This window comes from Phyllobates terribilis, unplaced genomic scaffold (genome assembly GCF_046119375.1).
Source record: "Phyllobates terribilis strain yellow unplaced genomic scaffold, ASM4611937v1 Scaffold_7__3_contigs__length_470593459, whole genome shotgun sequence".
Taxonomy (NCBI): Eukaryota; Metazoa; Chordata; class Amphibia; order Anura; family Dendrobatidae; genus Phyllobates; species Phyllobates terribilis.
This window is the reverse complement of record NW_027362767.1, coordinates 149,006,189-149,028,124: the sequence shown is the minus strand read 5'-3', so window position 1 is coordinate 149,028,124 and position 21,936 is coordinate 149,006,189. Positions and strand designations below refer to the sequence as shown.

At 48.8% G+C, this 21,936-nt stretch overlaps 1 protein-coding gene across 1 annotated transcript; it reads left to right on the top strand.

The window, feature by feature from the left end:
* Positions 1-3,033: 3,033 nt before the first annotated feature.
* On the top strand, positions 3,034-8,967 carry LOC141152973 (olfactory receptor 5V1-like). The gene is made up of 2 exons (XM_073637633.1): positions 3,034-3,793; positions 8,774-8,967. Exons 1-2 carry the CDS (start codon positions 3,034-3,036, stop codon positions 8,965-8,967), a joined length of 954 nt encoding a protein of 317 aa, XP_073493734.1.
* Positions 8,968-21,936: the final 12,969 nt, after the last annotated feature.

Genomic DNA, 21,936 nt, shown 5'->3' with positions numbered 1-21,936 from the left:
GACGGAGCCTTACAAACCACAATTAGGGGATAAGGGTGCCATACATACCAGGATATGGAAATTTAACAGTAGCTACTGCATTTCCCACCCTAGGCTTATACTCAAGTCAATAAATTTTCCCAGTTTTTTGTTGCAAAATTAGGGGTCTTGGCTTATACTCGGGTCACCGCGCACAGGCAGCATGTGACCCCCGGCTGCAGCCGGCTCTTGCTTCCGCTTATGTCACGACTATTTGCGGCTGCAGCCAAGGGGTCTCCCCTTTTGCGTTCCACGGTGAGTGATGGGCTGTGGGCGGGGTTATCCCCCATCCCGTCACACCCGACATCCACCACACGCGCATTCATTGACAGAGCGCGCGGTGGATGCTGGGTGTGACACGATTGGGGATAACTCCACCCACAGCCCGTCATTCACCGTGGTACGTGGAACAGGAGACCCCTGGCTGCAGCCGCAAATAGTCGTGATGTAAGCGGAAGCAGGAGCCGGATGCAGCCGGGGGAATTACGTGCTGGCTGTGAGTGGTCAGCGATGTTGTCACAAGCAGTATTGACAACATGACGCAATTACAAAATTCATTAGGGGCCCCGGGGGGGATACATTGGGGGGTTAATTTAAAGTAGTGCACAACCCATTTAAACACTGCTTCGCTGATTAGTCACGCCCGGTCTGCCGCATACATATTCTAGAATACCCATGCGTTAGAATCGGGCCACCATCTAGCTACTCCTATATTCCTACAAGTACGGACGACTATCTATTAATAGGCGGTAATGCTACTACTGCTGATCAGAGGCTGTGTTGTCCATGTTCGGGGTTCGTGCTCGAACAGTAGGTGTTCGGTATGGATCTCAAACTTTACTGTTCGGGTTCGCCCATCACTACTGCTAACTTGCACATTTCCTAAAAGACAGAGTGGAGTCGAAGGGAAGGAATTCGTTACACTTTTGTTTTCTACGTTTGGTCTACTGCTTGTGCTTGTTGGTGTCATGGTCACAGGTGGCGCACGTGGTTCGTAGACTCACTGTGAGATGGGGCCAGGCTTGCCTATAGAGGGGCGTAGCTAAGTGGCTACCTGGTGTTCACTGGAGCTCCTGATGGTGGAGTCAGGCTTGAGCTGCAAGGTAGCCACCAGGTACCAATCCTAGGCAGTCACCGGTACCGCAACTGCCGACCCCAGGGATCAGGTTCGCTAGATGGGGACACGGGAGCGGAGTCACTGACAGGAAGGATATGGAGACTGATAGACAGTTCAGAAAACGTGGGATTCAAGAATAGATTTCCATCTCTGGAAACGGTTCAGGTACCGCCGGAGCCATTCCAGGGTCACATATACACTACACAAGACTACAGGAACGATACATATAAGGGAATAACTATAATAGACTGAGAGCGAGGACCTGGCAACATACAGTTGCACACACACTACCACAAAGTAACTATAGGGGTTGCTCAGGCACCTCCCTATTGGAGAGGGTGCCTTTAATACAAGAGGCCTCCCATCTATTGCCGCGCACTCGCACTAGGCGCATCGCTGGAAGCCTGTGCGGTGTGCACAGGAGAAGGAGGCAGAGGAACACAAGGACGTTGTCGCAGCCGCGTAGGTAAGTATGTCGCCATCCACGCATAGAGGGAGAAGGGGAACCATGCAGAGGGGCCAGCAATGGATTTTACATCTGACTTGTTTCTTCTTAGATTTCTGCTTGCCAGACCACTGAAAATGTTGTTAACACTGAAGCAAACGCAGTGTTACACGTGATAGGCTTATATTCACTATTTCAACAGCTCAAAAATGTAATTTAAGTCATTTGAAAATAAAATACTTTTTTTTATATTTAGTATAAGTTTTGAGAATTCTTTCAAAATTACTTTGATGGTAAAAAAAAAAAATGTAAATACCTTGAGAGCATGACTTCTACAGGGAAATCTATTACATTTACCTCCTCTGTTGAAGCATTTGCACAAGGGACTTATATAGCCTGATAACACAACACATATATGTGTAAAGCAATATAATTTGCTCTTTGATAGGATCGGTCATTCTAGAAGGTTCACCATCATTTGACAATACGAGTAAAAGATTAAAAAGCTAAGGATAACTATTTGGATACTTACACAATTGTTTTAACCAAATGAAGGTAATATCTTCTAGTTTTGCCAAATACGTGTCCTCCATAAGGTAGGTTTTTATATTAAAAAAATAGTTGAAATCACAAAAGGTCAACAGATACTTTAGCTCAGCAGCTCAGGGTCCAGGGAAGACATCTGAAAATAAAAGTTAAAAATGTAATTTACTGAATGTATTGTACAATGATTTTCGATGATGTTTTGCTGTGTATCTGCTCTTGAATTCCACTCAATGGCTTCTTTCCTTGGTCTTATTGTTTCCACTCCTTGAAGTCGCTGCTCCAAGATTGGAAAATGGGAAGTATACAAAAGTTTTTACTTTTCAAAGTGTTATCATTGGATGTTCTAAAATGAATGAAAGAAACACAAGTAAAAGCAACAGCATTTTTTAAAAATATTACATACATTTTTATTTCATTTTTGTGAAGTTTTTATTAATTTTATTATGTACATTAAAAAAATTTTCCTGACAAAGTCTATGGGAAAAAATGCCAGCAAAAATGTCAAATGCTGACAATTTTTTATTTAAAAAAGAAATGTCACTAACCCCAAAAAAGCCACATTTTTGTATGTTGTTCATTTTCTATTTAAATATAGACTTTTATGTAATGTAATATCTTCGTTTTTGGTCAAAAAAATAATGGCAAGAAAAACGCAATGAAAAGTGTCATGTTTTTCTGCGAAGTTCTGAGTATTAAACCACACGTATAGAGAATTAAAAGATAGAGGGAAAAGAGAAGATGAGAGAGGTGTTTAACACGTTGTAGCCTTAAAATGGAGACATATCAGATCCAGGGCCAGACAGTCCCACCGGATGACCAAGCAATCTCCCAGACTGTGCATAAAGTTTAACTATCTGTATCTCTAAATATGTATTTTTTCCATTATTGTCCAGGAGCCAAAAAAGTAATGGAAGGTACAAACCAAACATCTCCAGGAAGTTCCATCCTCCTCGGTCTGTCTAATGTCCTGCATTTCCAGATCATCTGCTTTGTCATATTCTTGGTGATGTATATAATGACATTGGCAGGGAATGTTCTACTGGTCATCGTGGCGAGGATCAATTCCAAACTGCAGACACCAATGTACTTTTTCCTTAGCAATCTCTCGATAATTGACATCTGCTTCTCCTCCACCATAGTCCCCAAAATTCTCATAAACACCATTTCTGAGGACAGAAGTATTTCTATATTGGGATGTGCATTTCAAATGTATTTCCATTTGGCATTGGGAGCCACAGAGTGCATACTACTTGCCATCATGGCTTATGATAGATTTGTAGCCATTTGTAAGCCCTTGCACTATACCAACATAATGAGCAAGATATTGTGCTCCTGTTTAGCTGCTGGATCATGGAGTTTTTGCTTCATGAACTCGGCCATTCATGTGGTCCTTACCTTCCATCTACCCTACTGTAGATCACATCATGTCAACCACTTCTTCTGTGAGATGCCTCCATTCTTTCAATTGTCTTACAAGGACACTTGGTTCAATGAATTAGAAATGTACATTTCAGCCGTGATCATAGCCTCGTGTTCTTTCGTCTTGACCCTAATTTCATATGTCCACATCATCTCTACCATACTGAAGATCCGTTCTTCACAAGGGAGGCAAAAAGCTTTCTCAACGTGTGCCTCACACCTTACTGTGGTGTCGCTATATTATGGGTGTCACAACTCTCCTGTTAGGTTTTTTTTAGTTTGCTGGTCACATGACCATTTTTGCCTATTTAATCCGTCTCCGCCCTCCTGGCTTTGCTGGACTTCATTTGTATTTACTACTGTTGAGCTAGCTTGTTGCTCTGTTGCCGTTGTCTGTTAGTTTTGCTAGGTCTTCTGACCCCTATGCCTTTTTGTTGTGTGTTTGTCTTTGACTGCTACGATTTCTGCTAGGAGGTGTCCATCTTTTCCCAGTCCCTAGATCTTGTAGGGATCCCTCCCTCACATCTATAGGTCTGTGTTCAGACTAGCCGAGGACTTTAGCGGGTCTGATCGCAGGATCAGGTTCCCCGTTACATCGTAGGGATCTAGTTTAGTTCTATTGTAGGGACAGATCTCCTCTCTTTCCTTAGTCTCTGTAGCAGATCATAACAGTAAGTCCAGCCATAAAAAAAAAAAAAAAATTTCTCTAAGGAAAGACCTCCAGTTTTCCATCATGGTCTCGGTGCAAGATTTGTCTCAACGCTTGCAGGGACTCTCTCTGGAGGTGACCAAGCTCCAACAACACGTGAGTAGCTGTTCTGGAGCGCATTTTGTGGAACCTAAGGTACGTCTGCCTGATCTATTTTTTGGCGAACAACAAGATTTTTTTTCTTTTAAAAATGCTTGTCTATTATATTTTCGTTTGAGACCCGGATCCTCTGGTGATGAATCACAGCGCATAGGGATCATAATGTCACTTTTGCGCAAAGATCCTCAGGGATGGGCCTTCTCTCTCCAACCTAGTGATCCGTGCTTTAGATCAGTGGATAGTTTTTTTTTCTGCTTTGGGTTTGTTGTACGATGATCCTGATCGTGTCTCATCTGCTGAGTCTGAATTAAGACGTTTGAGGCAGGGATCAGGTAATGTGGAAAAATATTGTTCTCACTTCCGTCGGTGGTCTGCCCAGGTGGGGTGGAACGATTCTGCTTTGAAAAGCTTGTTTCTTGCAGGGCTATGTGAAAGGATAAAGGATTTACTGATTGCTTATCCCACACCTGGAAACTTGCAGGAGGCAATGCAATTAGCTATACGGGTGGACAGGAGACTGCGTGAAAGGGTTAATGAGAGCAAATCCTCTGCTATGTCAGCTTCGAGTCCTGAGAGGTTCTGTGCTGACAATGGAGAGCCGATGGAAATTGGGGCGATGGCACCCCGCTCTCAGGAAAAAGACCGCCGACTTTCTGAAGGCTTGTGTTTCTATTGCGGAAATTCTGGTCATTTTATTAAGAGCTGTGTGCTTCGTAAGAAGAAAGAAAAAAAAATGGTCAGTCATGCTCGTATTGCCTGTTTAAATTCTAAGGGAGTATTCCTATCTGCCACTACTGCTGCTCAGGATGAATTAATTGAATTTCGGGTATTTGTGGATTGTGGATCTACTCTGAATGTGATTGATGGGGGATTCTTGGAAAAACTTAGATTCTAACCTAAAACTTTGTCATCCCCTATTGCTGTGGTTTCTGTCGATGGCTCTCCCTTGAAGAGTGTTACTCACAAGGTCTGTGAATTTCCCCTCACTATTAATGGCATTCATCAAGAGAATTTGGATTTGGTGGTATTGGATAATTTGCCTTCTCCAGTAATATTGGGGTTACCCTGGTTAAAATTGCACAATCCTGTACTGGATTGGTCTACCAATGAAATTAAGTCCTGGAGTCCTAAGTGTTATGACAAGTGTTGTAACGGGCGCATTGCTGCTGTGGATAGAGGGGAATTGCCTGTACCTATTCAGGATTTTTGGAGAGTTTTTTCTGAGGAGGAGTCGCAGGTTTTGCCTCCCCATAGAGACTATGATTGTACCATTGAATTTGTCCCTGGCGCGACTCTTCCTAAGAGTCGTTTATTTAATCTTACTATTCCTGAAAGAAAGGCTTTGGAAGAATACATACAGACAAGCTTGGCCGCCGGTCACATTAGGCCTTCCAAGTCTCCTGTGGCTGTTGGATTTTTTTTTGTAAAAAAAAAAGATGGCGGTTTATGTCCTTGTCTGGACTTTCGTGAGATTAATAAAATTACTGTACGCAATCCTTACCCACTGCCATTGATTCCTGATTTATTTAACCAGTTAGTGGGGGCCAAGTGGTTCTCTAAAATTGAACCCGGGGGGCATACAATTTGTTGCGCATGAAGGAGGGTGATGAATGGAAGACTGCTTTTAACACTCCTGTGGGTCATTTTGAGAATCTGGTTATGCCTTTTGGTCTCACCAATGCTCCAGCATTTTTTCAGAATCTTATTAATGATATCCTTAGACCTTTAATCGGCAAAAATGTGGTTGTGTATTTGGATGACATTTTGATTTATTCGCCGGATCTGGAGTCTCATTGGCGGAGCGTACGTGAGGTATTACAGTTATTAATGGACAATTCGCTTTTTGCTAAGCTGGAGAAATGTGAGTTCGCTGTACAGAGAATTAGTTTTTTGGGCTACATTATCTCCAGTGAAGGTTTTGAGATGGACCCGGTTAAAGTTCAAGCTGTGCAGGAATGGCCTAGGCCTATTGGTTTGAAATCGATACAGAGGTTTTGGGTTTCGCCAATTATTACAGAAAATTCATAAAAAAATTTTCTATTATTGTCAAACCACTGACCGATCTCACCAGGAAAGGTGCTAATGCGGTTCAGTAGACTTCTGAGGCCATTGAAGCTTTTGTGTTTCTAAAGGAGAGGTTCACCTCTGCTCCCATCCTTATGCAGCCTGATGTGACTAAGCCGTTTTTGGTTGAGGTTGATGCTTCTTCGGTGGGGGTTGGTGCGGTGTTGTCTCAGGAAAACAAGGATGGAGTACATCCCTGTGCCTTTTTTTCAAAAAAATTTTCCGAGACTGAACTTAATTACGATATTGGTAATCGGGAATTGCTGGTGATTAAACTCGCATTTGAACACTGGCGTCATCTCTTGGAAGGTGCTGAATTTCCCATTCAGGTTTTCACTGATCATAAAAATCTGATCTATCTTGATGCTGCCAAGCGCTTGAATGCCCGTCAGGCTAGGTGGGCACTTTTTTTCTCGCGGTTTAATTTTTCCGTTACTTACATCCCGGGTACCAAGAATGTTAAAGCAGATGCTTTGTCTCGCAGCTTTTCTCCCATGGTCGGTGTTGAGGAGGAAGAGGAGACCATTTTACAAGAAGGTGTTGTGATTGCTGCTTTGGACTCCGTTTTGGAGGATGAGATTCTTAAAGCACAGGAGAATGCCCCATCTAACACTCCCCATGGGAGGTTGTTTGTGCCTAGGACCTTTAGGAGAGATTTGTTTGTTGAGTGTCATGAGTCTCGGTTGGCAGGTCATCCAGGAATTTCTGAGACCAAGAGACTTGTGGGTCGCAGTTTTTGGTGGCCTGGATGGCAGAAGGAAGTCATTAAGTGGGTGCGCCAATGTACTGTGTGTGCAAGATCCAAGTCTTCGCATGCTCCTGCTGCGGGGTTGCTTTGCCCTCTGGAGGTTCCTAGTGCACCTTGGACACATCTGGCTATGGACTTTATTACTGACCTTCCTCCCTCTGAAGGTTTCACGGTCATCTGGGTGGTCGTGGACCGTTTTAGCAAGATGTGTCACTTGGTTCCCTTCATCAAACTGCCTTGCGCTAAGACACTCGCTAAGGCCTTTGTCAAGGAGATTGTCAGACTACATGGTGTTCCTACTGACATTGTTTCTGATAGGGGACCTCAGTTCGTGGCTCGTTTTTGGCGTGCCTTTTGTAACAGGTTGGGAGTTCATTTGTCGCTTTCATCCGGATATCATCCTGAGTCTAATGGCCAGACAGAAAGGAAGAACCAGGATGTTGAGCAGTTCTTGCGTTGTTTTGTGGCAGACAATCAAGAGGGGTGGTCTGAGTTTCTGCCACTTGCTGAATTTGCTCTTAACAACCATACATCCTCTTCTGCTGGGTGTTCGCCTTTTTTTTGTTGTTCTGGGAGACATCCGTCTTTTGGGTCATTTTCCAAATTGGTTTCGGCTGTGCCTGAGGAGGAAAGTTTTTCCGGTGATTTGGAGAGAGTTTGGACGGATGTGCGTGGTAATCTTCAGGAGGCTAACAAAAAATCTAAGAGGTACTTTGATAGGAAACGGCAAGAGGTTTTGTTTGCTGTTGGTGACATGGTTTGGTTGTCCTCTAAGAATCTGCGATTGAGGATTCCTTCTAAAAAATTGGGTCCCAAGTTCGTAGGGCCCTTTAAGGTACTTCAGATAGTTAACCAATCTGCTGTTAGGCTGGAAGTTCCTACGTCCTGGAGGATTAATCCGGTGTTTCATGTTTCTCTGTTGAAAAAAGCTGATGTGTCGGATGGTGATGCCTCTGCCACTGTTCCTCCGGTGGTGGAGGACGGGGAATATGAAATTTCCCGCATCCTAAATTCTAGACGGTATAGAGGGAGTTTGCAGTATCTCGTCGCTTGGAAGGGTTTCGGACCTGAGGATAACTCATGGGTGAGGGCGGATGATGTTTCTGCTCCCAGACTTGTCCGAGCGTTTCACAGGAGGTTTCCTGGTAAGCCTGGGCCTAGGGGATCCGGAGGATCCTCTTAGAAGAGGGGGTACTGTTACAACTCTCCTGTTAGGTTTTTTTAGTTTGCTGGTCACATGACCATTTTGCCTATTTAATCTGGCTCCGCCCTCCTGGCTTTGCTGGACTTCATTTGTATTTACTACTGTTGAGCTAGCTTGTTGCTCTGTTGCCGTTCTCTGTTAGTTTTGCTAGGTCTTCTGACCCCTATGCCTTTTTGTTGTGTGTTTGTCTTTGACTGCTACTATTTCTGCTAGGAGGTGTCCATCTTTTCCCAGTCCCTAGATCTTGTAGGGATCCCTCCCTCACATCTATAGGTCTGCGTTCAGACTAGCCGAGGACTTTAGTGGGTCTGATCGCAGGATCAGGTTCCCCGTTACATCGTAGGGATCTAGTTTAGTTCTATTGTAGGGACAGATCTCCTCTCTTTCCTTAGTCTCTGTAGCAGATCATAACAATGGGACCATTATGTTCATGTATATGAGACCTCATTCCATGCACTCTCCTGAGACGGACAAGACTGTGTCCATTCTCTACACAGCGGTGACTCCAATGTTGAATCCCATCATCTACAGTATGAGGAACAAGGATGTTAAGAGCACTATTAAAATAAAGCTGATTAGACAGTCATTAAACCATTAAATGGCTTCTGGTTATTTTTTTTTCAACAGTATCAGTATTTCTATTTTTAATTATGGAAAAATCATCATAAAAGCAGCCAAAAATAACAGAAGATCAATGCTTTTGAACATATTAGTAGGTTACGACATTTACAGAAACTTATAATGAACTGGACCCATCAGTAGACTATGGACCACTACATCATTAGGGAGTTACGATTTAGCTTTCCTACTATGCTTATAACAAAACCAGGCATATTAGAATTAAGTAATTAAAAATGTTATAATTTACCAAAGATGAATCTGGGACTCTTCTCCAGTGGCATTATTGGAGGCGCATTGCATAGACGAAGTTGAGGATGCAGAGATAAGTGCCCTTAGTTCCGCCTGATGTCTCTGGAAGGAAGTCCTGGACTCATCTCAGGTAACTCATCAGCTCTTCTACTACCTAATGCCAAAATACTAAAATCACCAAAGGGTAATTCTGCTTTTCTTTCCAATTCTGCAGAGAAAAGAAAAACAGAAAATAATTTTGACAATTGTGTGAATAACCATATTAAATTGAAATTGAAGGTGGGAGCCTCAACGTATCCACAGCATGTAGAAAGTGGCCCAGATGGCCTCATGTAGAAATATAAAAGCGGAGTAAGATAAGGTTGTCCAGTGATCCTGCCTCACTCTCCTGCCTGTGTTTCTTTAACTTACAGAACTCAAAGCTTCTTATCGGCTGTTGTAACTTGATCCAGACATTAACTGCATAGGGCAAACAAAGGAAGATTGTAGAGGTAGTCTGTATAGCGGCTCTGTCCACTGCTCACCAAGACGCCTTTTTCAGTTCTGGGACATGACAGCTGTGCAGAAGTTATGTATTTGTAAAGCGTGTCAGCTGTAGAGGTGTGTGTATATATTTGTGTATGGGGAAAATTAAATCTTTACTTCGGTTGAAGAAATGTATAGTTATAATTTATTTCCACAAGCAGCAAATTGTCCCTTGTGATACAATTCTGGGGCGCTGATGTTTTGCTACGGCAGCTAGGAGCCTAAAAAAAAGGCCCATGGTCTGAATACAGATGTGGTGGACCGGAGTCATTCACGCAGGGTAGCTGGATTTGCTGGAAAGCATATAGAAAAGCAAAGGCCAGTTCATGTGGATATGAAGGACGGCAGGTGGAAGCAGAGTTAGAAGTGTGTCACCCTGACCTGGATGCCACAAGTGTAATTAAAGCTGTGTCTGAGAGCAAGGGGGAGGTTCTCTAGTCAGGGGAACATTAGCATGCAATGCCTCCTGTCTCAGGCCAGTAGGGGGAGCTGGCTGCCCCTATAAAAGCTGGTACTGGGGGCAGGGTTAGGGAGAACTGGACGACCTATCTGAGGATTCAGGTCCCAGAGCAGAGAGGGACAGTTGTATTGCACCTAAGAGGAAGTGTGGCAGTAGGAGAGCCATAAGCCAGAGACAAGAGGCGCAGTGAGCCTGTCTTGGCAGATAAAGGACTTAATTTACCAGACTTTGGTGTCTGAGGCTGGGAGGATTCCACATCCCCCAGCAGAGAACCAGTCCGCAAGGGACTGTACATTCCTTGGCCTAAGAAGCCTGGAGGCCCTGCCACAACCGAAGGGACCAGTAAAGCCGTACAAGGCTGGGAGCAGAAAGGAACCCACGTCGCAGGCCATACAGGCGAGAATACACAGAAAGCTCGGAAACGTGGGCTGTTACCCTATAACGAGGAGATAGCCAGAAGGAGCGCAGAAAGCACGGTAGGCCTACACCCTCACCCTGACCAGGGCCAATTTCCCCGTTGCTCTCAGACATCCAGGTCCCCTCCTAGCCGGGACTGTTTGTGGGTCAGTTTACCTGTTCTAGTAAAGACCCTGGACTGCAACCTGTTGTCTGTGTGCTCCTTGCTCCTCCAGCACTGCCAGCACTGGGACTCTCACTACCATCACTCCCACCATCCACTACACTGCCCTGGGGCTGCACTCTTCCCGTGGGGAGTCACACTACCCTAGCTGCACACCTCATCAGCCCCAGCGGTCTGCATGCAGCGGCGGTTCCTAATAACCGCAATCCACGGGTGGCGTAGTCGGACATAATTAATAACACATAACGGACTACCACTGGCCTGACCACCCTGAGCCACGGAACCGGGTTGCCACTACTACTCCCATCGTTCCCCCTATTGCCCGGATCCGAGTGCCCCACGGCCCAGGGGGCGAGTCAGCTTTGGCGTAGTCGGCGGGATTTCGTGCCCGCAACCACCGGGTACTGTGTGCCTGAAAAAGACTTTTGTAACTTACTTGTGGCAAAGTTTCCCACCGTCCGGAGCCGATTCCCGCCATCGGACGCCATCTTCAGGACGCCGCGCGGGAAGAAGAGGGACGTGGACGTCAAAACCGCGCGAGATCCGAAGCTCCGCCCCACGCACCGACGCTGCGCAAGGTCCTGGAAGGGAGAGAGAGCGACGCTGACGTCATCAGGACGCGACGCCAGGTCCTCGTCCATAGCAGCAGCAGCGGAGCCGCGGCCTACAGAAGAGGATCGTCGGAAGGTAGGCCACGCTTGACTAGGGGGGAGGAAGATGTCGGACACAGAGGCCCCCACTACCACCAACGCAGCTGCAGCAGCGGTGATGCCCTTTTCCCTGTCCTACATCCCTGGAGCGGCCTGGCTGCCCAAATACTCAGGGGAGCCCCATGCCCTAACTGACTTCAAGGAAAGGCTATACAGTTTGTTCCACGTTTACCCCCTGACAGAGGAGCAGAAGGTCAGCATATTGACAGGGCAGTTAACTGGCGCAGCCCAAAGGGAGGTAAAATCATGGCCCACTGAGGAGAAAAGGACTGTGAAGGGTATTCTGGCCCGGCTGCAGGGTACCTTTGACACACGTACCTCCGCTGAGATTAAAATGAGGTTCTATGGATGTAAGCAGCGGGCACAGGACAGCATCAGAGACTATGCCCTAAATCTGCAGGAAGCCTTGAGGGCTATTCAACAAACTGACCCTGGCAGTGTGCAGGAAACCGATAAGCTGCTAACAGAACAATTCATAGAAGGTCTGCTGTCTAGCGCCCACAGGGTCCAACTGCTCCTCATGTTCTTTCAGAACCCCGACCTGACCTTTGCCCAATTTAAGGACAGGGCCATAAGGGTGCTCCGTGAATCTGCAACCAGTGGCGCCATAAACCCCCGGCGCCCTGCAATCACCTACCACCAGGAGGCGGCGCCCTCCTCTATGGGCTCCGTGCAGTCTGATGCACAGGCCCTGAATCAAGCCCCGTCGAAAGACCTGCACCACCAAGTCCAGGAGCTGACCAGGAGCGTCGCGGCGTTGACCAGGACTGTCCAGGCGTTACAAGTGGACCCATCAAGACCCATCGAGCTGGCTTCAAGTCCGGAGGATGTCCCGTGGCGTCGACAGAGGAGGATCCCGTCGTTCCGAGGGAGGCCCACAGACCGCTACGCAGAGAATGGACAGCCCATTTGCCGTCGATGCAACCAGCCCGGACACATTTCCAGGTACTGTAATTTAAACGGGTCCAACCTGGGGCAGAGGGCCAACCCCCAGGCATAAGATCACCAGGCCCTTACAATTGGCGTAATAAGTACGTTGGGGGGCGCCCGGTTTTACCCGTGGTGCTGGACGGTATCCCCATGAGCGCCTTGCTGGATACTGGGTCGCAAGTAACCACAATCCCTTATGTACTTTTTAAGCAGTATTGGACTGATGCTGATATCACACGGTATCCAGACAGTAACTTGAGCATCATCGCCAGTAATGGCTTACCCGTGCCGCAGATGGGGTTCAAGGAGATGACCATTAAAATTGGTAAAGTTGAACTGCCGGCACAGGGAGTGATTATTGTGGACATTGACCGTCATGAAAGTCACCCTAAAATAACTGTGGGTACTAACATAATTGAAAATTGTCTTTCAGAGGTAATTGTAATTCTACAACAGGTGGCGGTGAATGCTAGTTCCAGCCAACAGAGAGTCCTCAACAAGGAGATAAAAGCCCTGATGAGACGGCAGCAGGTAGAACTGTCTGGTGGTGAGATCGGTAGCGTAAGACTCAGTGATCCATTCCCCATTTCCATGCCTCCGAAAAGTGAAATGATGATCTGGTGTCGGACTGCAATCGGGTTGAGAGGTAGAGACTACCAAGCCATGGTAGAACCCGTGTACTCAGACAGCAGGCCCACCATTTTGACAGCCCGGGGGGTGGTTGATGTCCGTCATGAGAGGGTGCCCGTCCGCATCCTCAACATTGGGGAGAGGGAAGTGCACTTACCCAGGTACGCTACACTCGCCAAACTGTTTGTTGTCGAACACAAAGCTATCAGGGCTGTGGAACCCTTGCCTCCATCTCCACAGGCGGAGGGTAATGGCTCCCAGAAACAAAAGGAGGACTGGTGCCAGAAACTCCACGTGGGTGCTGACTCCACTCCCCTGCACCAAAAACAAGGAGTCTACCGGGTGGTACAGGAGTACGAGAGAGTCTTTAGTAAGCACCCGCTAGACTTCGGCAGAGTAAAGGGGATAGAACACCACATCCCCACAGGGAGCCACCCACCAATAAAAGAGAGGCACAGACCTGTACCCCCTGCACATTATCAGAACGCAAAGGGCATGCTAAGAGAGATGAAAGAAGCTGGGGTCATTAGAGATAGCTGTAGCCCCTGGGCAGCCCCCTTGGTTCTGGTGAAAAAGAAAGACGGCACCATGAGAATGTGTGTGGACTACAGACAAATCAACCGTATCACCCACAAAGACGCATATCCGCTGCCTAGAATAGAGGAGTCTTTAGCCGCACTAAAATCAGCTAACTTCTTTTCTACTTTGGACCTTACTAGTGGGTACTGGCAGGTTCCTGTGGCAGAGGCTGACAAGGAGAAGACCGCCTTCACCACCCCGATGGGACTGAGCGAATTCAACTGTATGCCTTTCGGGCTCTGCAACGCACCAGGGACCTTCCAGCGGCTGATGGAATGCTGTCTAGGGCACCGAAACTTCGAGACGGTCCTCCTTTACCTGGACGACGTGATCGTCTATTCGAAAACCTACGAGGACCACCTAAAGCACCTGGCCGAGGTGTTCGAAGCCCTGGCAGGCTATGGCCTGAAGGTAAAACCATCGAAGTGTCACCTGCTGAAACCAAAGGTCCAGTAGCTAGGGCACGTGGTAAGCGCGGAAGGAGTGGCCCCCGACCCTGACAAGGTCACTGCAATCAAGAGCTGGCCAAGCCCCTCGAACATCAAGGAGGTGAGACAGTTTCTGGGGTTGGTAGGCTACTACCGAAGGTTCATCCCCGGGTTCACTAAGATGGCAGCTCCTATGCAGGACCTCCTGATCGGACAGTCTAAGTCCCGAAGTCAAAAGCCACCCTTCAAGTGGGATAAACCGGAAGAGGAGTCCTTCCGCCAGCTAAAGATGGCCCTCACGGGGGACGAGATCCTGGCCTACCCTGATTATGGCCAGCCTTTCATTCTCCACACAGACGCCAGTAATGTGGGACTGGGAGCCGTACTGTCCCAAAACCAACAGGGCTGAGAACGGGTGATCGCATACGCCAGCCGGAAGCTGAGGCCCACCGAGAGGAACCCGGAGAATTACAGCTCCTTCAAGCTAGAATTCTTGGCGGTGGTGTGGGCCGTGACGGAACGCTTCAAGCATTACCTGGCCTCCGCAAAGTTCACCGTGTACACGGACAACAACCCGTTGACACACCTGGACAATGCAAGACTGGGTGCCCTAGAACAGCGGTGGATGGCCCGTCTCTCCAACTATGACTTCGTGATCAAGTACCGGGACGGCAAAACCAATGCCAACGCAGACGCCCTGTCGAGGATGCCTCACTTACCTGAAGGTGACGAAGACCCAGAAGAGCTGGAGGAGGTAGAACTCCCCGCGTTTCACCGGTATGGAGCCGCTCAACACTCTCACCGCGTGAAGGAGGAGGATCTAACAACTGTGATGATCAATCCCCTACCTCACCACAGCTGGGCCGAGACCCAAGATAGTGACCCTGCAGTCCGCCTGGTGAAAGATCTGCTGACCCGGGAAGACGCCCGCTTAGATCCAGATGCCCCAGAGGAAGCCAAGCAGCTATGGAAGGAGAAGAGCAAGCTGTTCCTCTACAAAGGCAAGTTGTGCAGAAGGATTGTCAACCACCGGACGCACGAGCTGACCTGGCAAGTCGTGGTCCCAAGGCGGGATGCAGCTATGGTCCTGGGGGCTTACCATGACAGAGCGGGACACTTCAGTTGGAAGAAACTGGAGTTCCTACTAAGAGGAAGGTTCTTTTGGGTCGGCATGAGAGGAGCTGTAGAAAATTGGTGCAGAGACTGTGGCCCTTGTCACCTAAGGAGGAAGGACCGCACCAGCCAGAAGACACCCTTGAGGCCCATCGTCACCACGCAGCCTCTTGAGCTGGTAGCTCTGGACCATGTCAAATTGGCTCCCAGCCGGTCAGGATACATCTATGCCCTGACAATCGTGGACCACTATTCCCGTTTTCTAGTGGTCGTCACGGTAAAGGACTTGACGGCCCAAACAGCGGCCAGAGCCTTCCAGCAATACTTCTGCCGTCCACATGGGTATCCGGAACAGGTCCTGACAGACCAGGGTCCAGCGTTCGAGGCTGAAATCTTCCAGGAGTTCTGCAACCTCTATGGCTGTAAGAAGATTCGTACAACGCCTTACCACCCCCAAACCAACGGGATGTGTGAGAAGATGAACAATATAGTCATTGATCTCCTGAAGACGTTGCCCCTGGAGGAACGCAGCCTGTGGCCAGAAAAACTGCCGGACCTGATAGACCTATACAACAATATCTCGGTGAATGCTACAAACTGCACCCCGGCTTACCTGATGCGAGCTAGACCAGGAAAGCTGCCCGTAGACCTGGAGATGGGAGTCCTAATACCTGAGGACACCTCCCCGGATGCGGACTGGGATACGGAAAGGCAACTGCAGTACAAGAAGGTACAGGAGAGTGTGGAGAAGAGCCTGGCCCAGGTGAGAGAGAGGCAAGAAAAACTCTTCAATCAACTCGCCCCTGCTGGTCCCCTAGAACCTGGTGAGCAAGTCCTGAAGCGAAAAAGAAGGCTACATAAGTTGGACGACCAGTGGGAAAGGGAACCCTACACCGTACTGCAGTCTGACCACGACAATCCAAAGGTGTGCGTAATCACCAAGGACGGAGGAGAAACCACTAGTGTCGTCTCCAGAGACCACCTCAAAAGATGCCCCGAGCAACTCCGTAGTGCAGAAGAGGATCAGAGTGACCTTGAACCCGCAGAGGACAAGGAAGAAATGATCAGCACCGTTCTCGGAGAGTTCCCTCAGTCCTGGACTCGCATAAATGATGTCATAGTGGTACCCGTCCTGCATTTCCTGCAACCGGCACAGCAACAACCAACACCAGAGCCGGAAGGTGAAGAGGAGCAAGCGGTTCCAGAGGCAGAAGAGCCTGAACCAGCAGCCCAGGAGAATCAACCCTCTGCTGACAGTGAGCCTGCCATGCCTACGGTAAGCCAAAGGACCCGCAGACAGCTGCCTGCCCTACCTGTACACCCAGCTGGTAGCTGTACCCCTAACGCTAGTGGGGAAAACCAGGTTGGTCCACCACCAGACAGTGGGCTACGTAGGTCAGCCAGGAGCACAAAGGGACAGATACCCGCTCGCTGGAGAATATAGGATGCACTAAATTGTAAATAACCTTGTTGCCAAATGTTGAATTGTTTGCCAAGTTACCTGCGTGATTATTAATGGCGTGTTTCAGTTTCTTGCAGTTACCGTAAGGACTCAAATGTTATGGACTTTTTATAACCAGGACCTTGTATGGACTGCGTTCGGAGCCTAACCCAGGAATGAACTAAGACTGTAAAGGACTTGGGGTAGGACAGACCCCCACCTGGTTAAGGCTCCCCGTTGTGCTGGTGATATGGACACCTGGTCACAGGCCACACTGTGACCTTAAGAACTCAATTTGTGCGTCGTCTGTCTATTAATGTTTTATTGTTATGCATATTGTCTTTGTTTATTGTTTAGTCCCGGAGTACTAAATTTTACTAGGGTGGAATGTGTCACCCTGACCTGGATGCCACAAGTGTAATTAAAGCTGTGTCTGAGAGCAAGGGGGAGGTTCTCTAGTCAGGGGAACATTAGCATGCAATGCCTCCTGTCTCAGGCCAGTAGGGGGAGCTGGCTGCCCCTATAAAAGCTGGTACTGGGGGCAGGGTTAGAGAGAACTGGACGACCTATCTGAGAATTCAGGTCCCAGAGCAGAGAGGGACAGTTGTATTGCACCTAAGAGGAAGTGTGGCAGGAGGAGAGCCACAAGCCAGAGACAAGAGGCGCAGTGAGCCTGTCTTGGCAGAGAAAAGACTTAATTTTACCAGACTTTGGTGTCTGAGGCTGGAAGGATTCCACATCCCCCAGCAGAGAACCAGTCCGCAAGGGACTGTACATTCCTTGGCCTAAGAAGCCTGGAGGCCCTGCCACAACCGAAGGGACCAGTAAAGCCGTACAAGGCTGGGAGCAGAAAGGAACCCACGTCGCAGGCCATACAGGCGAGAATACACAGAAAGCTCGGAAACGTGGGCTGTTACCCTATAACGAGGAGATAGCCAGAAGGAGCGCAGAAAGCACGGTAGGCCTACACCCTCACCCTGACCAGGGCCAATTTCCCCGTTGCTCTCAGACATCCAGGTCCCCTCCTAGCCGGGACTGTTTGTGGGTCAGTTTACCTGTTCTAGTAAAGACCCTGGACTGCAACCTGTTGTCTGTGTGCTCCTTGCTCCTCCAGCACTGCCAGCACTGGGACTCTCACTACCATCACTCCCACCATCCACTATACTGCCCTGGGGCCGCACTCTTCCCGTGGGGAGTCACACTACCCTAGCTGCACACCTCATCAGCCCCAGCGGTCTGCATGCAGTGGCGGTTCCTAATAACCGCAATCCACGGGTGGCGTAGTCGGACATAATTAATAACACATAACGGACTACCACTGGCCTGCCCACCCTGAGCCACGGAACCGGGTTGCCACTACTACTCCCATCGTTCCCCCTATTGCCCGGATCCGAGTGCCCCACGGCCCAGGGGGCGAGTCAGAAGCACTAATGTTAGGGCTCACTTGGTCAGGTAGATTAACTAAGCTGCTGGTCATAATAAAACCCAGACTAAGGGAGATGGCAGAGTGGACTGGACTTGTCTGATGTCACATGGAACAGCGAGGACAGCATGGTAGGCAGACCAGCAGAGCAGGATACACATAGCCAGAGTTGTAGAAAATTTCAGGAACTGAAAATATACAGTTCAGGAATAGCAGCAGCATTTATAATGTGAAGTAGTTTGAGATAACCAAGATGATTGTCTATAAAATGATGGTAGTCTCACGTTCGGAACAGTAGTGGATGGTGAGATATGGAGCCTGAACTTCAAAAGTGAAAAAAAAGCTCGTCGGTGTAACTGAACGCTAGCTTACACAATATTCAGACACATAAGTGTCCAAGTTGGCCTTTAAAGGAATTTCACTGGACTTTGCTGGACAACTTGAGAAATCCAACATGAAGTATAGCAAAGGTTGCTGACCATAGGGAAAGGGATTAAAGCCTGGCCATGGATCCAAGACAGGTGCATAACAACTAGAACAGCAGAGTCAAATGCGCACACAGCAAAGAAACAGCAGAATTGTTTAGCCAATCTGGCACCATGTAAGAGTGTTGTAGCATGCAGGGACATTAAGATTGTATTGGCAATATTACTCCTTGTTGCAAAACTAAGCTGGTAGTAAAAAATGGTTCATGGACAGCAGTCAGGAGCAGCTAAGCAGAAATCAGATAACTTGCTGAAGCAGAGCCAAGTGGGAAATGTGGCTTGACTTCTAGAAAGCACGTGGTAGAAGTTTGCACTATTACCTGAATACTTATAAACCACCAGAGCCAGAATTACAATGTAGCAAATATGAGGCCCGACATAGGGTAAGAAATAGTGATGAGCAAGCATGTTCGCTACTGCTCGGTGCTCGCCCGAGCATCTCACTGCTCGACATGCTCGGCGCTCGAAGAGTATTTCCGGGGTTGCTCGGCGAGAGCTCGGGTCTCCTCCCTGCATGTTTGGCACTCTTTAGAGCGCCAATGAACATGCAGGGATTGCCTGCCACCCACTGTAATGCCACAGCCATGTTGGTTGAGGCATTACAGTGATTGGCTGGCCGCAGAGCGTCATCAGGTCTATATAAGACCTGGCGCCGCCATGCTCGTCACAGTCACTCCGGAATCAGACAGTGTAGGGCGAGTTGCTGAGCGAGGGAGAGATTTGCATGTTTCAATCTTTCAAAAGGTACACAAGGCCCGAGTCGCAAGCCATACAGGCGAGAAGTACACGGCCAGCTCAGGAACGTGGGCTATTACACCACGAAGAGGGGGATAGTCAGAAAGAGCATAGAGAGAACGGTAGGCCTACACACTCATCCTGACCAGTGGGGCTCGCCCGAATGCTCTCAGACACCCAGGCCCATTCCTAACCGGTACTACTGTTGGGTCATTAATAATACCTACAATAAAGACCCTGGACTGTTTGAAGTGGACTCTGAACTCTTACTATTGCGGCCTGCACTATCACCCCTAGCATTCACCTACACTGTCCTGAGGCTACACTCTTCCCGTGGGGAGTTGTCCTACCCCTGTGCTGCACACCAACACCAGCCTCAGTGGTCTGACTTGCAGCGGCGGTTATCTCTGACCGCAATCCATGGGTGGCGTAGTCGGATATTCAGAAATCTATAAATAGACTGCCACAACATTTGGTCTGACCACCCTGAGCCACGGGATCGGGTTGCCACTACTACCCCCCCAGCATCGTACAGAAGCCCGGTTCTGGGTACCCCACAGCTCAGGGGGCGAGTCAGCTTCCTGGCGTAGTTGGCAGGATTGTGACCAACCCGCCACAAAAGGGTATTGCGTGCCTGAAAAAGACTTTATACTTACCTGAGGGAAGTTTCCCGCCATTCGGGGCCATTTCCCGCCATCCGGAGCTGCTTCCTGCCATCGGGCGCCATCTTCGGAACGCCGCGCGGGAAGAAGAGGGGCGTGGACTTCAAAAATGTGCGAGACCTGAAGCCCCGCCCTACGCTGACACACTGCGCAAGGTCCTGGAAGGAGATCCAGCGGATGCCGACGTCATCACCGTGCGACGCAAGGTCCTCGCCCAGAGCATCGCGAACGGAGCCGCGGCCTATAGAAGAGGATCGCCGGAAGGTGGGCCACGGGTAACTAGGGGGGAGGAAGATGTCAGACGCGGAGGGACCCTCTACCACCAGCATAGCCGCTGCAGCTGTGATGCCGTTTTCCATGCCCTATATCCCCGGAGCGGCCTGGCTGCCACAGTATGCTGGCGAGTCGCATACCTTGGGCGACTTTAAAGAAAGGCTGTATAGCCTGTTCAAAGTTTATCCTCTGACAGAAGAACAGAAAGTAAGCATACTGATAGGGCAGTTAACTTGTGCGGACCAGCGCAGTAATTGTAATTTTGCAGCAGGTGGCGATTAATGCGAGTTCCAGCCAACAGAGGGTCCTCCAGAAAGAGATAAGAGCCCTGATGAGATGGCAACAGGTAGAACTGTCTGGTGGTGAGATCGGTAGCATGAGGATGAGCGACCCGATCCCCATTGCCATGCCTCCCAAAAGTGAAATGATGATCTGGTTCCGGACTGCAATCGGGTTAAGAGGGAGAGACTTCCAAGCCATGGTAGAACCCATGTACTCAGACAGCAGGCCCACCATTTTGACAGCCCGGGGGGTGGTTGATGTCCGCCATGGAAGGGTGCCCGTCCGGATCTTAAACATTGGGGTAAGGGAAGTACACTTGCCCCGGTACGCTACACTAGCCAAATTGTATACTGTTGAACACAATACTGTCAGGGCCGTGGAACCCCTGCCTCCATCTCCCCAGGCGGAGGGTAATGGCTCCCAGAAACCCAAGGAGGACTGGTGCCAGAAACTCCACGTGGGTGCTGACTTCACTCCCTTGCACCAAAAGCAAGGAGTCTACTGGGTGGTTCAGGAGTACGAGAGAATCTTTAGTAAGCACCCGCTAGACTTCGGCAGAGTAAAAGGGGTAGAACACCCCATCCCCACGGGGAGCCACCCACCAATAAAAGAGAGATACAGACCTGTACCCCCCGCACACTATCAGAACGCAAAGGGCATGCTGAGGGAAATGAAAGAAGCCGGGGTCATTTGAGACAGCTGTAACCTCTGGGCAGCCCCCTTGGTTCTGGTAAAAAAGAAAGACGGTACCATGAGAATGTGCGTGGACTATAGACAAGTCAATCGTATCACCCATAAAGACGCGTACCCGTTGCCTAGAATGGAGGAGTCTTTGGCCGCACTAAAATCAGCTAATTTCTTCTCTACTTTGGACCTTACTAGCGGGTACTGGCAGGTTCCTGTGGCAGAGGCTGACAAGGAGAAGACCGCCTTCACCACCCCGATGGGATTAAGTGAAATCAACTGTATGCCATTCGGGCTCTGCAATGCACCCGGGACCTTCCAGAGGCTGATGGAATGCTGTCTAGGGCACCGAAACTTTGAGACGGTCCTACTTTACCTGGACGACGTGATTGTATATTCAAAGACCTACGAGGACCATCTGAAACACCTGGCAGAGGTGTTCGAAGCCCTGGCAGGCTATGGCCTGAAAGTGAAACCCTCAAAGTGTCACCTGTTGAAACCGAAGGTACAGTACCTAGGACACGTGGTGAGTGCAGAGGGAGTAGCCCCCGACCCCGACAAGGTTACAGTAATCAAGAGCTGGCCAAGCCCCTCTAACATTAAAGAAGTGGGGCAATTCCTCGGGTTGGTAGGCTACTACCGAAGGGTCATCCCCGGGTTCACAAAGATGGCAGCTCCAATGCAGGACCTCCTGATAGGTCAGTCTAAATCCAGAAGTCACAAGCCACCCTTCAAGTGGGATAAGCCGGAAGAGGAG